The 15,987-nt window shown below is 38.5% G+C and overlaps 1 protein-coding gene across 4 annotated transcripts in view; it reads left to right on the top strand.

Moving 5' to 3' along the window:
• znf618 (zinc finger protein 618) overlaps positions 1 to 15,987 on the top strand; it is a 69,733-nt gene that overhangs the window by 27,460 nt on the left and 26,286 nt on the right. For 3 of the 4 annotated variants that reach the window (XM_067969638.1, XM_067969640.1, XM_067969639.1), the window contains exons 2-3: positions 6,398 to 6,693; positions 12,518 to 12,604. In XM_067969638.1, the coding sequence (XP_067825739.1) occupies positions 6,483 to 6,693; positions 12,518 to 12,604 (298 nt within the window). In that variant the 5' untranslated portion in view covers positions 6,398 to 6,482. The remainder of the gene's footprint in view (positions 1 to 6,397; positions 6,694 to 12,517; positions 12,605 to 15,987) is intronic. The other variant, XM_067969641.1, reaches the window with a different exon arrangement.

Here is a 15,987-nt window from a genome sequence, read left to right on the forward strand (position 1 = left end):
CGATGCCGAGAGGATGTTTTCCCTGGCTGGAGAGTCTAGAACTAGGGGACATAGTCTCAGGATAAGGAGTCGGACATTTAGGACTGAGATGAGGGGGAATTTCTTCACTCAGAGGATCGTAAATATTTGGAATTCTCTACCCCAGGGGGCTGTGGACACTCAGTCGTTGAGTATATTTAAGACTGAGATCCATAGATTTTTGGACTCTAAGGGAATCAAGGGATAGGGGATCGGGCGGGAGTTGACGGCGAAGATCAGCCACTATCTTACTGAATGGCGGAGCAGGCTCGAGAGGCCGTATGGCTTACTCTTGCTCCTATTTCTAATGTCCTTATGAGACATTGGAGCAGGTATTTGCTTATAGAGAGGGATCACAATGCACAGCAATTTAAGATTGTATCCGTCAGAAAGAAAGTCCAGCGCAGGTGGTCGAAAGTGTAAATTATCTTAATTGTAAATTAATTGTTTAAAAAGTTTACACTTTCCTACATTTACACCCAGCTTGGAGCAGTTCAGTTGTTTTCATTTTGTGTTTACTTACTTGGTCTCCTGCATTTCTTGAGAAGGTGGAAGTCAGGACTTGGAGTCAATCATGTGTTCGATCCAGCCAATCAGAGGTAAGCAAAATAAATTTGGGTGGATTAGGATAAATTTGGGGATATGATAATAGAGGTCTCAGTGGAAAATCCTATTTATTGGCAGTAAATTTTAACCTATTAACTTACACATTGGCGTTTCCACAGTAAATTGGCTGAACAAACCATTGTCAGCTTGATTGCATGGTGTAAATAATAATTCCAGGAACCGCCAGTACCGGAGGACCACTTGAACCCGACGGTCTCAGCAGGACAGTGCCCTGAAGAGTAATTACCTGCGACAGATCGATAGGAAACATCAGACTGAAAGTAAATTGGGGAGAGAGATCAGATGAGGAAAAAAGCACAAATCATGGAACACAGGCAGACAGATCTCAACAGGTACAAGTATCGGGTGGTGAGAAATCAGATAAATGGACAGGAGAAGAGGAGTGAGATCTAGAAGGATAGAGAGATCCATGCAAAGATGGGCAAAGGAGAAGACTCGCTATGAGCAACGGGATATCTATTAATACATAATAAAATGTAGAGAACATCTTCAGGCCTGCACAGCACAGTGTTTTCTGTTGTGATTTGTTGCTGGAAGAAAGTGTATTGTTTTATTCCTACCATGAATGAGGGAGATTAGTGTCAATGTTGTTTGTTCAGTTGCTGGGTGAAGATCCTTTTGTAATATGAAAGAAAATGAAACAATTATGTAAAGTGTATTTTTTCAGTCAGAGAATTTTTATGTAACTCTTAGTGCACAGTCTTGAGGGTAATCAGCTGAAATAAAAAGTGGGATGCTTTATTGTACTAAATAATTATGCATTTAATAATCATGACTCCTCTAAGATCTGTTAGAATTAGCAGTGATGCAATAAAATGTAATTTAATTCTGATCAAATAGTTAATTTGCCTCAACATGAAATGTAAATGAACTTCTGTAGTCCTACTTCTCTCTCGTCTTTGATCCTTCTACAGTTTTTCATACCTAATCGAAAGAAATTTAGCCCATTACAAAGTGTCCCTGTGACACCGATATATTGAAGTTTTGACAGTCTTGTGAAATTGAGTAATACCTCTTAGCTATAACTTCTTTGAGAAATTTATATTTTCTCCCATTCCACATTTTGGGGAGCCTTCTCCTGTGGCTGTCAGGACTCTGATAATTATGTTGTGGATTTCACGAAAGAATCTGTAAAATTGGCTGTAAGGTGTGAAAGTGGCCCAGGACCCCTCTTTTCCCTCCTCAGTGGTTAAATGTCTGCCTGTGCTCAACTGCCTGTTACAGCAACTTTAGGAAAGTTGCCTCCAAAATTAAACAATCTATGCATTGTAAGCAACATCAATAAAGCATTTGTCCATAAAATTTCAAGGACGTCAGAAGTACAAAAGCTGTGCAATTTTTGGAGCAACTTCTTGTACAATTAAATAATCTTGCTATCAAAATTTGCCAAATTTGATATCTTGCAGCAATACAAAATCTCATCTAGTTCACAGGTGGTACTAGTATATGATGAAGCCCCCAACAACTTTCACCTGCAAGATTTCTTTATGACAGAAGAATTTGTTCCAGCAACAAGCAAGCAGTATCATCAAAATTGTAGTTTTTCTATGCATTTTGTGCTAGTTGAAGCAGCGTTCACCTTTATTCCTGTGCAAGATTGAGACTGCTTAATAATCAATATGCGCTATATAGAATGGTTACTTCGAAATTGACTGTGCAATCTAACATTTTATGCAATAGTGTAATAGGATGCGGCCTTGTACCTGTCACTGCCGACAAAATGAGTTCCCAACCTTGGCTTTGTCTTTTAAGAGGCCGCATTTCTAGAGCAAGGGAAGGAAAATGGGAAGCAATTCCCCCCAGGCAACTCTTCCACTGTTTATTGCTGATGCAGAGCTGTAGTGGAAATAGGTCACTGAACCATATTCTTTGGTAGTGAATGATGTATGGTACCAGGTGATTGAAAGAGCAAACTTCCTTTTAAACTAAGGAAAGGTTAGATTACAAATGTGAAAACTTATAATTTGTAATAGTTATTTAAAATCGTCATGAGATGATGCAATCCTTCCATTTGCAGAATTCCGAATAAATTCTCAATGAGCGTAAGTGCATGGAATATGTGTTCTCAACCAGAAAGCATTCTGTTCCTGTGGCACCGAGAAGGCACTCTTCTTCAAATTGATAGTGCATTCTCTGAACTTACTTCCTATGGTGTCAGAGCTGCCTGTTCTGAACTATGACTTGGAGCCTTAAGTAAAGAATTTATTTTTGAGAAACTAAAATATCCTCGCTTTATTTTCAAGAGTTATTAAGACAGTGTGGAAAATATATATGCCATACACCTATCCATCACAGCAGACATTACACTTTCTCAAGGATGCAAATCTTTCACATGAATTAAAGCATTCATTGAGCTGGAGTAGGGCTGGAGAATTTTAGTTATGAGAAAAGATTGGATAGGCTGGGGTTGTTTTCTTTGGAACAAAGGAGGCTGGGGGAAGATTTAATTGAGGTGTATAAAATTATGACTGGGCTAGATAGAGTGGATAGAGGGGACCTATTTCCCTTAGCAGTGACCAGGGGGCATAGATTTCAAGTAATTGGTAGAAGGATTAGACAGGAGCGGAGGAGAAATTTTTTCACCCAGAGGGTGGTGGGGGTCTGAAACTCGCTGCCTGAAAGGATGGTAGGGGCAGAAACCCTCAACTCATTTAAAAAGTACTTGGATGTGCACTTGAAGTGCCGTAACCTAAAGGGCTACGGACCAAGTGCTGGAAAGTGGAATTAAGCTGGATAGCTGTTTTTCGGCCGGCACGGACGTGGGCTGACTGGCCTCCTTCTGTGCTGTAACCTTCTATGATTCTATGGAGTCTAAGATTTTGAAGCAGTTACAAATGCTCTCTGAAAAATTGTTGCCGTTGCCTGTTTGGCCTTAAAGGGACAGAACAGGCTGACAGCGAAACATCACAATCACGCCCTAGACTCCTGACTACCTGTGAACAATGCCATGGGACATTTTCTAGTACATAACAATCTAATGCATCATAAGTAGCAGTCAGAATAGAGAAGAGGGATATTCTCCTAAAATAAATTCAGACTATTCTCTAAAGAATCATTGTCACTTCAAATTAGAGAGTATATTGTGCCTAGTCTGGCTGTTCTGAAGAACTCAGTATACAAGACTGTCCCCTCTTGCTTGGTGTGATGGTGAGGCGCAGTAATGACAATGTGACATGGGAAGAAATGTCACCATTAAGTGGGGTAGGAAAATTCCCAAGTCTTGCAGACAAGTTTGTTGGGGAGTAATCTTTTTATGAAATTGAGTTTTGTTAAAATTAAAATGTAACGATTTTAATTCATTTTTCATTAAGGAAATGACATATGAAAAAAGAAAGTTGAATGGTTTCATATATTTTCACCAGCTGTTGCGGGGAAGTGACCCAAGAAGACAAATGTCTTCTCCTTTGAAGTTGGGTTTTGAACTAATTTGGAAGAAAGGGCAAGATAATTATCAGTTAAATTTTAATTAAATGAAGACTCTGATACTGATAAAACATACAACGTGCTTCTGAGAGCTGTACCGAATTGTACTGGCTAGTTTGAAATGATCATTGTTTCTTTTGAAGTTGGATTGGATCACATTTGTAAAAAAATAAGAACAACAGATAATGTCCAAATTTTACTGATATTGTACTTTTTAAAGCTGTGTTTGGCCTGATTATAAAACCAGGGTTTCAGTTTTAAAATGCTAATTAATTTTGCTTGTTTAAATTTTAGAACAAAGGTTTGAAATATTTATTAGCAAGATGATCATTTAGTTGCTGGTATGCATTTATAAGTAGGTAGTCCAAAGCTCCTAATGGTCACTAGCTTTATAGTTGTAGGAAGGAAGCTGGTATTTGTGGGTATGATGGTGTGAACAGTTTGTTCACAGTTTGAAGTGGAGTTTGACACCATTTTTTGGATTTTAAATTTCCAAATTTACCCACCCAAAAACAAAGTCTGGCAAGTGTTCCAGCATGCAACTGTTTTCCATAGCTGCAGCAGTGCTTTGTTGCTTCTCCTTGATGCAGTACATTCTGTGAATTATGATATTACTGTGATCTGTAATGTATGTTAAAATTTCTATCATACTTTGATATGAAAAATGTTAAAATATTTACTTGGAGTTACATGAAAGATTGTTTTATTGATTGGACAATTCAAGCTCACAAATGCTATGGTGCTCCAAGCTGCCCTGTACAGTAAGCTGTCGAGCTTCTGTCCTCCATTTTGTGTGCTATTTTGACATAACTTGTTTGTATTAGTGCACTAACTGAATAAATGCAAGTGTTGGAATGAAGCAATTCCTGGACTTCTGTACGTATGAAAATATCCCTGCAATCACATAAGCAGAATTTTGTCCAGTCTCTTGTCTCTCAAGGACTTGAGTTAAGAACCAAAACAATGTTGAGTATCCACCTATAAATTTCAATCTGATCATTTCTTCAAAATGGCAGATTTGCTTGTAGAGGCTAAATGAATCATTGGAATATTAGAATGAAGGCACTTCCTGTCTGGGTCAGTCGCACTCTCACCTCCATGTCGGAAAGCCATGGATTCAAGCCCCACTCCAGAAAATTGAACACAGCATCTAGGCTGACACTTCAGTGGAGTACTGAGGGAGTGAGCACTGTTGGAGGTGCCGTCTTTTGCCGTCATCCAACTGAGGCCCCGTCTAACCTCTCAGGTGGATGTAAAACACCCCACGACATTTGGAAGAAGAGCAGGGGAGTTCTAGTGTCCTGGCCAACATTTATCCCTCAACCAACATCACTAATATAGATTAGATGGTCATCTATCTCATTGTCATTTATGAGACCTTGTTGTGCACAAATTGGCTGCAGAATTGACTGTTAATACTTTGGGATGTGCAGAGGATGTGAAAAGCACTATTATAAATGCAAGTTCCCTTTCTCTGTCTTCTTTTCCTCGTTCATTCTTTCTTTTAAAAAAACCTAGCTGTAATCATATAGACAAATTCTTGGTCCTCCCAGTCTTAGGAGTTGACACGCACACAAAAAATTGAGCATATGAAAAGAAAGAACTTGAATCTAAATGGTGCCCTTTGCGACCTCAGGACGTCCCAAAGGGCTTTATATCCAATGAAGTACCTTTGAAGTGTAGTCACTTGTAATGTAGGAAACGGGGCAGCTGATTTGTGCACAAGGTCCCACAAAGAGCAATGAGGTAATGACCAGATAATCTGTTTTAGTGATGTTGGTTGAGGTATAAATATTGGCCAGGACACAGAGGAGGACTCTCCTGCTCTTCTTCGAAATAGTGCCATGGGATCTTTTATGTCCACCTGAGAGGGCAGACAGGACCTCAGTTTAACGTCTCATCCTATAGACGGCACTTCTAACAGTGCAGCACTCCCTCAGTACTGCATTGGAGTGTCAGCCTAGATTTTGTGCTCAAGTCTCTGGAGTGGGATATAATCCCTTCTAATCACATCTTCACATGCATGTGGGAAAGTATGCGGAGATGATTCTAAAAAGCCATTAGTGGTAACTATTGCTATAGTCCACTTATAGCAGAAAGACAGCAATAGCATTTGTAAAATACGTGCGCTGTATCCCTCAAAATGTAGGTGAAGAAAAACCTAACCAGTTGGAAGAAGCTGATGGCCTTCCAACCAGACCAAAATATAGGATTTTAAAGAGAATTAGAAAAATTAAGCCATTACCATAGTTATATATTCTTCTCACTAAAATATAAAATTAGTCAGAAAGGCAAATATAGACATTAATATATATTTTTCCCCTAACAGAAATTGAACAGTGCAAAGGATTGTTGCAGTGACTCCGCCTGATTCTGACCAAAATTTTAAGAAGTACTGGATAAAGGCCAACACAATGAGTTCTCTTGATGCAGCAATAAAGACTGAAAATAGAGATGATGAGAGTGAAGTGCATGCTGAGTTGTGGCAAGATGAATCCAAAGATCACAAGAGCAACAATAACGTTAATGACAACGCACGTGAGGTAGCGGAGATCTGTGTTGTGATTGGTGAGGATGGGGCTCAGCGGTGTTCTGAACAGGATGAACCCAATAATCGATCCAGTGGTAAATATTCACATTCAAGTCTATATATATCTATCTTAAAAATCTTATGTTTTGTGCTCACATCTTGTACACTGATGTAGACCAGTTGGGCCCAATGGCCTTTTTTATGTTGCAGTTTGGATGTAATTCTACATGATCCGTATTTTCTGTTTTACGTTTTTATAATAGAAAACCCATATGTCAGCAGTCACAATGGAAAATCCAATGTAGACAGTTGATAATAGGACAACCATTTGTAAACATTTCAGTCAATAGTTTAATTAACTGATCACTTAAAATCACATTTCACAATAGCATGATTAAACTTATCCATTGATTTTTCTGCCTTCTAATACCTTCATTAAAGTTTTTACTTGAAGGCCTCAGCCTCTTCCCAAAAGTTTGGACTTTGACATGGTATTTTTGCCCAAAGAGTTGATTCTGTTCGCGGAAGAGGAGTCCTGCAGTCTGAGCATGGATAATGTACAGAATTCTCAGGATGCATCAATAGTATTTAAGCTAGCCAAATGATAGAACACTTCTCTCTGTCTTTTACAAAGTCTGTTCAGTTGTTTTTCAAAACTAGTTGAAGAAAATTTAGAGGACAGATTTCAAAAGCTGTGTGTCTGTCTGTCTGCTTACATACCTATTGTACCACATCTGAATTATATTCTGTAAGGTTTTAAAAACATATTAAGCTGAGGTAGACTGTGTCTTCATTCTAATTTTAATTTTTAAAAAACACTTCAGTTGAATTGTGAAACCAAGTAAAAAAACTCGTAACTACCACCTGATTACTACTTGTCTTTTGTTGATAGAAAATATAAACATTTAATTATTGGCACCTGCGTAACAGAGGGAGAGGCACAAACAGAGAGGCCGTGTCTTTCCTATCCTAATCCTAACTTGAGTTTTTTTAATTTAAAAAAATTAAATAAGCTGAGTCTTGAAAATGGAATTTGAATAAAGTCACTATAAATCAGTGACCCTGATGTTATAATGTAAACACCCCATCTTTTGTAAAACAATGTATCCCCAGGTTCACCATGAGCAATGCTATGGGAGATCTGCTGGTACAACCAGAAATGTTGATTAGTGCTGGCTTCATTATATACAGTAAGGGTAACAGTGACCACCATATCATACCTGTATTGGTTTATGTACAAGCATTGGGTGCACTTCTGTTGGACAGGAGGTCCTACACATTCTGCAAGCTTTTCCTTCTTTCGAATAATGTCTTCCTCTAGGTGCTTAATCTACTGGTTGAAAACTGGTAAATTTCACCCAGTAGAACAGCTGTGGATGCACTTGAGCAGTTGAGGCTTGGATATGACCTTGCACATTGAAAGTTGTGTTTTTTTACTCTAGATTTACTGTATGAGGCCATCAACAAGTGAAAAGGAGGCTAGATTTTTTTTTTAAAAAAGCTTTTAATTAAGCGGCATATTGACATGCTGGGTGGTTATGGTGGTTAGGACTTTCCAAAAATTGGTTTAGCTGGAATGAGATCCAACTAAGTTTTACTCCCCATTTTGCTTTCCCCAAAGTGCACTCTGCCTGACCAGACCTGAACCCTCCCATATTTGCAAAATTAGGTCCTTAGTTTAGGCCCAGCGCAGCCCAGGTACAGGTCTGACCCTTGACCTGAAAGGCTTGCAGCAGCAGTTATAATTGCCTGCTTTAGGGCCTTAGGCTGCTGTCCAAAAGCAGCAATTCAGAAGATTTTGAGCCCCAATGATTAAAGAAGTAGCTGTAAAAAAAAAAGAGTAACATGCCTTTTTGGGTCTCACATAGCCGTGCCTGTCCCTCTCGGATCCTTTGATTGGATGGGGGCTGGGTGCAAGGCGTAATGGCAACTTCTAGGCGCTCCAGCATTTGATTACTCTACCCGACATATCTAGAGAAAAATAAGGTGGGTAGTAGTGGGAAGGTTGTTCAACAGGATCAGGTATCCCTGAATGAGGGATACGTTCTGCGCCAGTGTTTTACCTCTGCCATACTCCCAACATATTACCTCTATCCAATCATTGCTTCCATAATCTGGAACATAACAATTTCTTTCCTAAAAAGTCTGCATTTATAGCTTTTGGTAACAATTGATTCTGCCTGAAAACAATTTGAGTTTTAAGTCTCGTCTATTTGTTTCTGTGACTCATTATTGTAATCTCTGATTCACTGATTTTGCATGGGCACTCCTTACTTTCTGCTGTATCAATTTTCTTCATAATTTTGAACACTTTGACTACATGTCCTTTGGTAGTCTTTTGTAATGACAACAAATTAATCCTCTGAGACTCATAACTCAGTGCTGTTAAGTATAAATTTTAGGAATGTAGTCTTAACCACAAATTAATGCCTACTTTCAGACAGCCAGATTGATAGTTGATTAATGTGCCTTCTAGTGAAGGTTGAAGGAATTTGAGATATTCTGGTATTCATTATGGATGCAACTTGTTGCTCCTAGGCCTTTGCTAATGGCATTCTTGGCAGCTGCTGGGAAAAGCCTAAAAATGGAGCTATATTGAAACAAACATCTTGTTCCATTCATATAAACATATGAAATTGTACCTAGCATGAGTCTTCACCTTCAAGAAAGGTGAGGTAACTGCTGACGAAAACAGCTAACATTCTTTTGTGAAATTGAAGCCTCCAAATGTTGCCACTTATGGAAAAGAGCCATCATAAGTTCCTTCTGTTGATAGGTGGAAGGGAGGAGGATCATCTGGTACAACACTTCTCAAAACAAAAATGTTCAGATGACTTTACTTCATGAAGATAATTTTAATCCTACGTGTACACTGAAATTAGGCAATATCAGGACTGGAAATTCTGAGCATTATTTTTCTGGTTCAGTTCTGACGGGGAGAGGTCTAAGTCATCAGAATTCAGCCAAGAATGCCATTGGTAATGAAAGCTGGGAAATAAGGTCTGTAAAGCATTACAAAAATTGCGCAGTATAAGTGTTTACATGTTTTTAAAGCTTCCAAATACAGTAAGTAATCACATTTCTAAAGCACTGTATTATTTTGGTAGACTAGTGGTAGAAAAGCACCAAGAAACTATCCTGGAGAATTTTTTAAAATCTGCCGTAATAGAAATTTTGGCCACAATTCGACTCTGGAAAAATGCCGCAATAGGTTTTTTTCATACTGCATATAGTACTTTGCCAGAGTTCATTTTTTAAAAAATGGTGGAGGGCAGAGAGGAGGCCAAGCTCATTGTGGATGTTCATATAAAGACAGATATATATATATAAAATACACATTTTGTTTATATGTTTGATATATATTATATATTTATGTAATATATTTTATATTATTTATGTAATATATATTATTTTTATACACACACACACACACACACACACACACACACACACACACGTTTATCCATGAGGAACCTCAGTCTTGGGGTTAAAGTTACTGAATGGTGTTATCTGGAGGCAGAATGTAAGAGCACATGCTCCTGTATCCATTGTTCAATTGCTACTTTGAGTGGATTGCAGAGAGGTAAACAGCTGTGCCAAAACTCTGTACCTCGAGCTAGTGAAACAATCATTCTATGCTGTATGTTGTGGTCATGAAGGTCATGTCAGTGCATTCATATTTTATGCTGAGTTGTGCTGAATACCATGCTGCTTATGAGTTCCTGCTACTTGATGGCCACCTAGTGAGGGCTCAAACTTGTGCTGTTATCTAATAGCTCGTGACTATTCTCTTTATGGTCAGGAGTAATGATAAACAGGGTCTCTTTGGTTGTGAGGTGGCTCCAAGATCATGTGTTTTGTGATGGTAGATTGGAACCAAGTCATGCCTCTGTGGTAAACTCAGTAGTATGATATCTAATCTGATAATCTGAGCTAGGGAAGTCAGCAGTACTCCAAGCAATGTTGATGATTTACTTGCCTGTCTGCGGCCTGGGAGGGTAGACCTATCACTGGGACTTGCCTCCAAATAATCCTGCAAGCCAGTGCCTCAACAGATAAGATGTGTGATTTTTGCCTGGTTAAAATCCAATAGTAAAACTTTCTACACTTGAGGGTCCTTTTAAGAGCTTGTACCAACCTGCAACTGTGCTGTCTGGATTAAGTACGGTATGTCCTGCAGGGGAAGAAATCTGTATCAGGTAAACTGAAACTTTACCTGTGTGGATTTCTCAGTAGTTTGGAATGGAGACCTTTAAGCATGTGTGATGTCCATGCATGTTAGTTGTACAGATGGCCAAAAAAAATAATTTGTAACTTATTGCTTGGACATGACTAACTGTGCTCCACCTATTGTGAGCAAGAGGGTCCACAGGCAGTTACATTCTTTTCCTGTCATCAACACTGGTGGTATTTTCTGTGCCCTGCAAAAATATTGTCCGAGTTGGGTTATTTCAAAATCATTTTTAATATTGAGAGTTTTGCTACTTATGCTGAGTTTAAAATGTTTTTGCTTGTATGAGAAATCGTTTTGAATGTCAGATTGACACACATTTTGAGCACAATTGTTCTTGTACATCAAAAATCTCAAATAAGAATGAAACGACAGGTGCCTTTTTTGAGGCAGGAACTGTGACCACTAAGAAAGGAACTAAGAGGATATACTGAAATAACATGTCAAGAATCAGTGTGTCCAATGTGGTATTATTGAAGTCAATGGAAACGAAGTTCAGGAGAGGTGTATAACGGATGGCCAATTCGATATCACCATCGCCAAAAGTTAAAATGATCTCTCTCTTACACTCTCGCTCTTGTTTCTGTTTTCTGCCAGTCTAATTATTATTTAGGCAAAGCATCTAGGTGATTCCTGAAAATAAGCATGGAGCAGAAGTGATAGAGGGAAAGTAGGAAAATTGTGGAAAGAGGGGGAGAACGAACCTACTGCTTTTTTCCTTTTTTCTGTCTGCTGTTTTACTGTATTTTCCTGACCTTGCTGCTGTTCTGATTTTTCTTTTAATGACTCTTGTTTCTCTGTCATTTTTATTCTTGCTTTCTTCATTCACCTTTTGGAGTCTGCCTTGATGTGCTGTGTGAACATCATATCTCGAACAACTATGAAAATGTTGGGGCAATTTAGAATGTGGACATGAGAAAACCTACAAGGCAAAATGCAATAAAATAGTTGGATTTCATGTTTTACTACATACATCTGGGCAGCCATAGGGATTTCCCCTCAATAAGATCTGAGATGCGGGAATGCTATATGGATTTGTGTGATAAAAGTTTTTTTCTTTTAGCAAGTGAAATGGAGCAAAACATTGCATCTGATCTTAAGGCTTTCCTCCGCAGTTCCAAAGAACTTAAGGTGATGAGATTTGAGCATGCACCCATATGCATTAGGAAGTGAATGTCGTTTGATTCTAGCCTGAAGTCTTTCCATGGGACAAGAGTGCCAGTGCTTTTCTTTTCCAGTTTAGAGCTTACCTTTTTGCAGTTTGAATCTGAGGCATTAATTCTTTTCAAAATAAAATGACATGGCATTGAGTAATGTAAAGAACTATATTTATGCTATTATCTTTTCTCTTCCCCCCCCACCCCCCCCCGCACCACTCCTGAAGAGTGACGAATGCTGAGATTCCATTCCGTTGGCAACCTTCCAATAACTTACTCTCAAAACCATTTTATATGAGTAGGCCTAGACAGTGTTTACAGCCTATATGACGATACAGTTGATCCTGATCCCAATCCCGCCCTTGGCCCAACTCTGCACATATTCAGTTTTTAGCGGGGATTACTGGATAGTGAGCATAATTGACAATCCTGGCTGACGTTTTGTTTTAGTCCCTTTGCCTTTATTTGCTACTTGAGACCATTTTATGTTAACCACGTCTTGGATACTGATCTCTTTATTACTTCCAACAGACGTTGACGGGCAGCCTGGAAAAGCAAACCAAGTGAATGTCAAAGAGGAGAATATGGAGTGGAAGCCACAGCAGCAGGCCTCACTAAGTGAGTAACAATAATTAAAAGTTTGCTGCAAATCATGTAATATTGGCATCTAAAATACATAGCAGATGTTGCTGTTCTTGCATGTTATAAATTTAGTTATATGATATTAGAAGACTACTCCATGGTTTGAGGCATTTTCTTTATCCTGGACAAATTATTTTGATTTGTTACTCATCCATTACGTTAATTCTTTGAAAGAAGTTCATTTGAAGCTGTCGTGTTTCTCGGGTTTGGCTTTTTTAAACATATAATTTAAAAGGTACCATAGAAATATCTCTCAAAATACCGAGCATTAATCCAAATTAGTTTTTGGTTCTATAGCATAATTTTTTGATAAATCTTACACACTTTAGTGCCCGTTCTACTGATCAATTTTTTTCATGTAAAAATATTTTAGCTAATCTTGTAGTAATTCCTTTGGTGAGTCCCATATAACATAGGACTGTTGGGCACTATTGTAGCTTTATGAACCTGTTCTCTTGGTGGTATTTGTATTGTCAGTAGTCAGTATTAAATATTTAGTCGTTAGTCTTGACTGAGTTCGTAGTAGTAAATATGTACTAAGTAACTATAGTCTAATAGTTCTCGAAGTAATTGGAAATCCAGTGTAGACCAGAAACATTACCACCGAGTACAGTAGCTATTTCTTTTCACTGAAGTACTGTACTAGAAACTTCTTGGTGATTCATTCACTTGTATGACAGAACTGTGATTCACAGCTGTAATTCCTGTTAATAGTGTCTTTAAATGGGAACTCTGGCAAATCAACCAATTATTGAATGCTATCAAGCTGCTGCTTTCTCAAAAACAAAAAGGACGTGTATTTATACAGCACCTTCTGTTTCTCAGAAAAGTGCTTCACGTATAGTGAATTAATTTTGAAGTGCAGTTGACCGTTATGCAGGTGAATGTGGCAGCCATTTTGGGCACAGCAAGATTCCACAAACAGCTAAATATCAAGTTTGGCCTGGGCATGCTCTTTGTTGAATAATTCCCTGGAATTAATACTATTCACCTAATCCACCAAAACATGTAGACAGGGACTCCGCTAAATATTCAAATAATGGTACCTCCAACAGTGCAGCATTCCATCACTGCTGCACTGAAGTTGAAGCCTAATTTATGTGCTCATGTTCTGGAGTGGGGACTTGAATCGACTGTTATCTGAGCCAAACTAACACTACTAGGGTTTGCCTGATGGATCAGAGTCTGTGCAGTGAATAGCTGAGCCACACGAAACAAGAAGGTCCCAGATTCAATCCCCAGCCTGTGTTGAGTTAGCTGATTTCAACTGGGTGGTGGTAGGCAGGGCTTCAGTTGGCCTCTGTTCCTCTGGGTTAGAGGGGTGAAATCGGACAGTGTTCTTGCTTCTGATCATTTATCCAATGAGTCCTATTGGAAGTGGATGTGTGTGGACATCGGATGAAGGGCAGGATGGGATTTATGATCAATATATTATTTTGTAATGTTGGATTCATATGAGTGTAGCACAACATTTAAATTCACCAATCATACTTATGAAGGATTTATTCAATTCTCAGTCTTGAATTTGAGTATACTGCCTTGTACAAGTGAGCTGTAAACCTTGGGAAAGAAAGAATAAACTACTTTCTTCCTGCACAACACAGCAACTGTTCACTGAACATAGAGCAGAATTGATAGAGGTTATGGAAAAGTCTGCTGCTCTATCATCTGTCATCCTAGCCAAAGGACGCTGTTCAAAGGTGAGATTCCATAGGGAGCATAATCTGGGTATATTTCAAAAATTGGATGGATTGATCAGTTGTTAACGCAAGCCCGTTTATACTGAAAATGATGGAGTAAGATTTTTTTAAGCAGAAAAACTGCTTCTTAACGACGTATTAACATGGAAGGAAGCAAAATGTTCAAGTACTAGATTCGTTCAAAAATATCTTAATTCAGAAATGAATCTGAAAAAACATATTCCTGCTGCATCCTGGTTGTTCCAAAGGTAACGATCAGCATTGGGTAACATTAACAAAATGCTGACCGCTTTCTGTTATTACTTTATTTGAATAGTTTAATACAAGATAGTATGAAGTATGTGGTGAAGAACAATTTTAATTTGGTCAGTCTTCTGACCGTTATTTTTGGTGCTAATATTTTTCCAGCACATCATAGTAGTTCATAATATTTAAAAGTCTGAAAGACTGTCACAGTATGAACATGGATAGTTAACCCTCTGAGTACTGCCCTTTGCTACTTTCTAAACACCACATTCCAAAATTGTAAAAATGTACAACATTTTATATAGTTACTGACAAATTACCATTAAAAAGAGACCTTGAAGCACAGAATATCTCTGAATAAAGAATTAATTTTGTTCTGTGTTTTTATTTGGTGCAGAAATGCTGGTATATTCCTAAAGGTTAAGCATATCTATTACTGAAAAGTTAACTTCCACAATAGAAGTTGGTTTGTTCCAATTATCCATTAAGTCTTAAATAGTAGAAGAACAGCACAGGTTGCTACCCTTGCAGAGTATGTTAAGCCCTCTCTGCAGGATTTCTTTGTGGTTTCTTTATTAATGAGGGAGGCATGACAATGCATGATGTTTAGAAGAGGGTTCAAATTTTAGTAATTGCCACTTTGTGCACTGATGTGTAGTTTTTGCATTTGACATGTTACAATTATGGATCAGTTCGTATGAGGCATAGCACTGATGCAGTAAACTAAGGAGAGACTTTGCTGAATTGATGCAGCTCATTTGGCCAGTTCCTATTTTTCAGGTTTCTCTGGCAGCACAGTCAGTCTAACTCACTGTAGTGCAGATCAGTCAGCATCTCTGGAGAAAGATCAGTTGCAGTTTGGAGTGAACCCCTTCATTGGAACCAAACAAAATCACAAGTATTTAAACAGAATCAGAACAATCAGGCAAAAAAAGCAAACACATGAGAGAGAAAGTATCACCTGTAGTGTGCTTAAAAGAAAAACAGGAGATGGTTAGATGGCTGATATGATCTTAACAACAGATGATTAGATGAAGCTTAATAAAATAAATTTAAAACATAATGGAAACTGACTGAGACAGCGAGAGGTAAATCCGGTCTGAATAGAAGCTAGCCAAACAGGGCAAGGTCTGACAGCATGAAAAGCAGTCCAACATTAAGGGTTCAGACTCCTCTACCAGCACTGTGTTCAGATGAAGGGTCTCCACCCAAGTGCCAACCTGCTTTTCCTCCTAATCTCTATTTGATCTTCCCAGTGTAGCAGAGTCTGCACTTTGAGCGGTGAATACTAGATTAGAGGGAGCACATGAATTAGAGGAAGTACTTCCTCCAATCCAGTATACTGTATTCGCTGCTTACGGTGCAGTGTCTTGCACACTGGGAAGACAACACAGATCAGGTTAACGCTTTGCC

The sequence above is a fragment of the Heptranchias perlo genome, chromosome 31, assembly GCF_035084215.1.
Source record: "Heptranchias perlo isolate sHepPer1 chromosome 31, sHepPer1.hap1, whole genome shotgun sequence".
Taxonomy (NCBI): Eukaryota; Metazoa; Chordata; class Chondrichthyes; order Hexanchiformes; family Hexanchidae; genus Heptranchias; species Heptranchias perlo.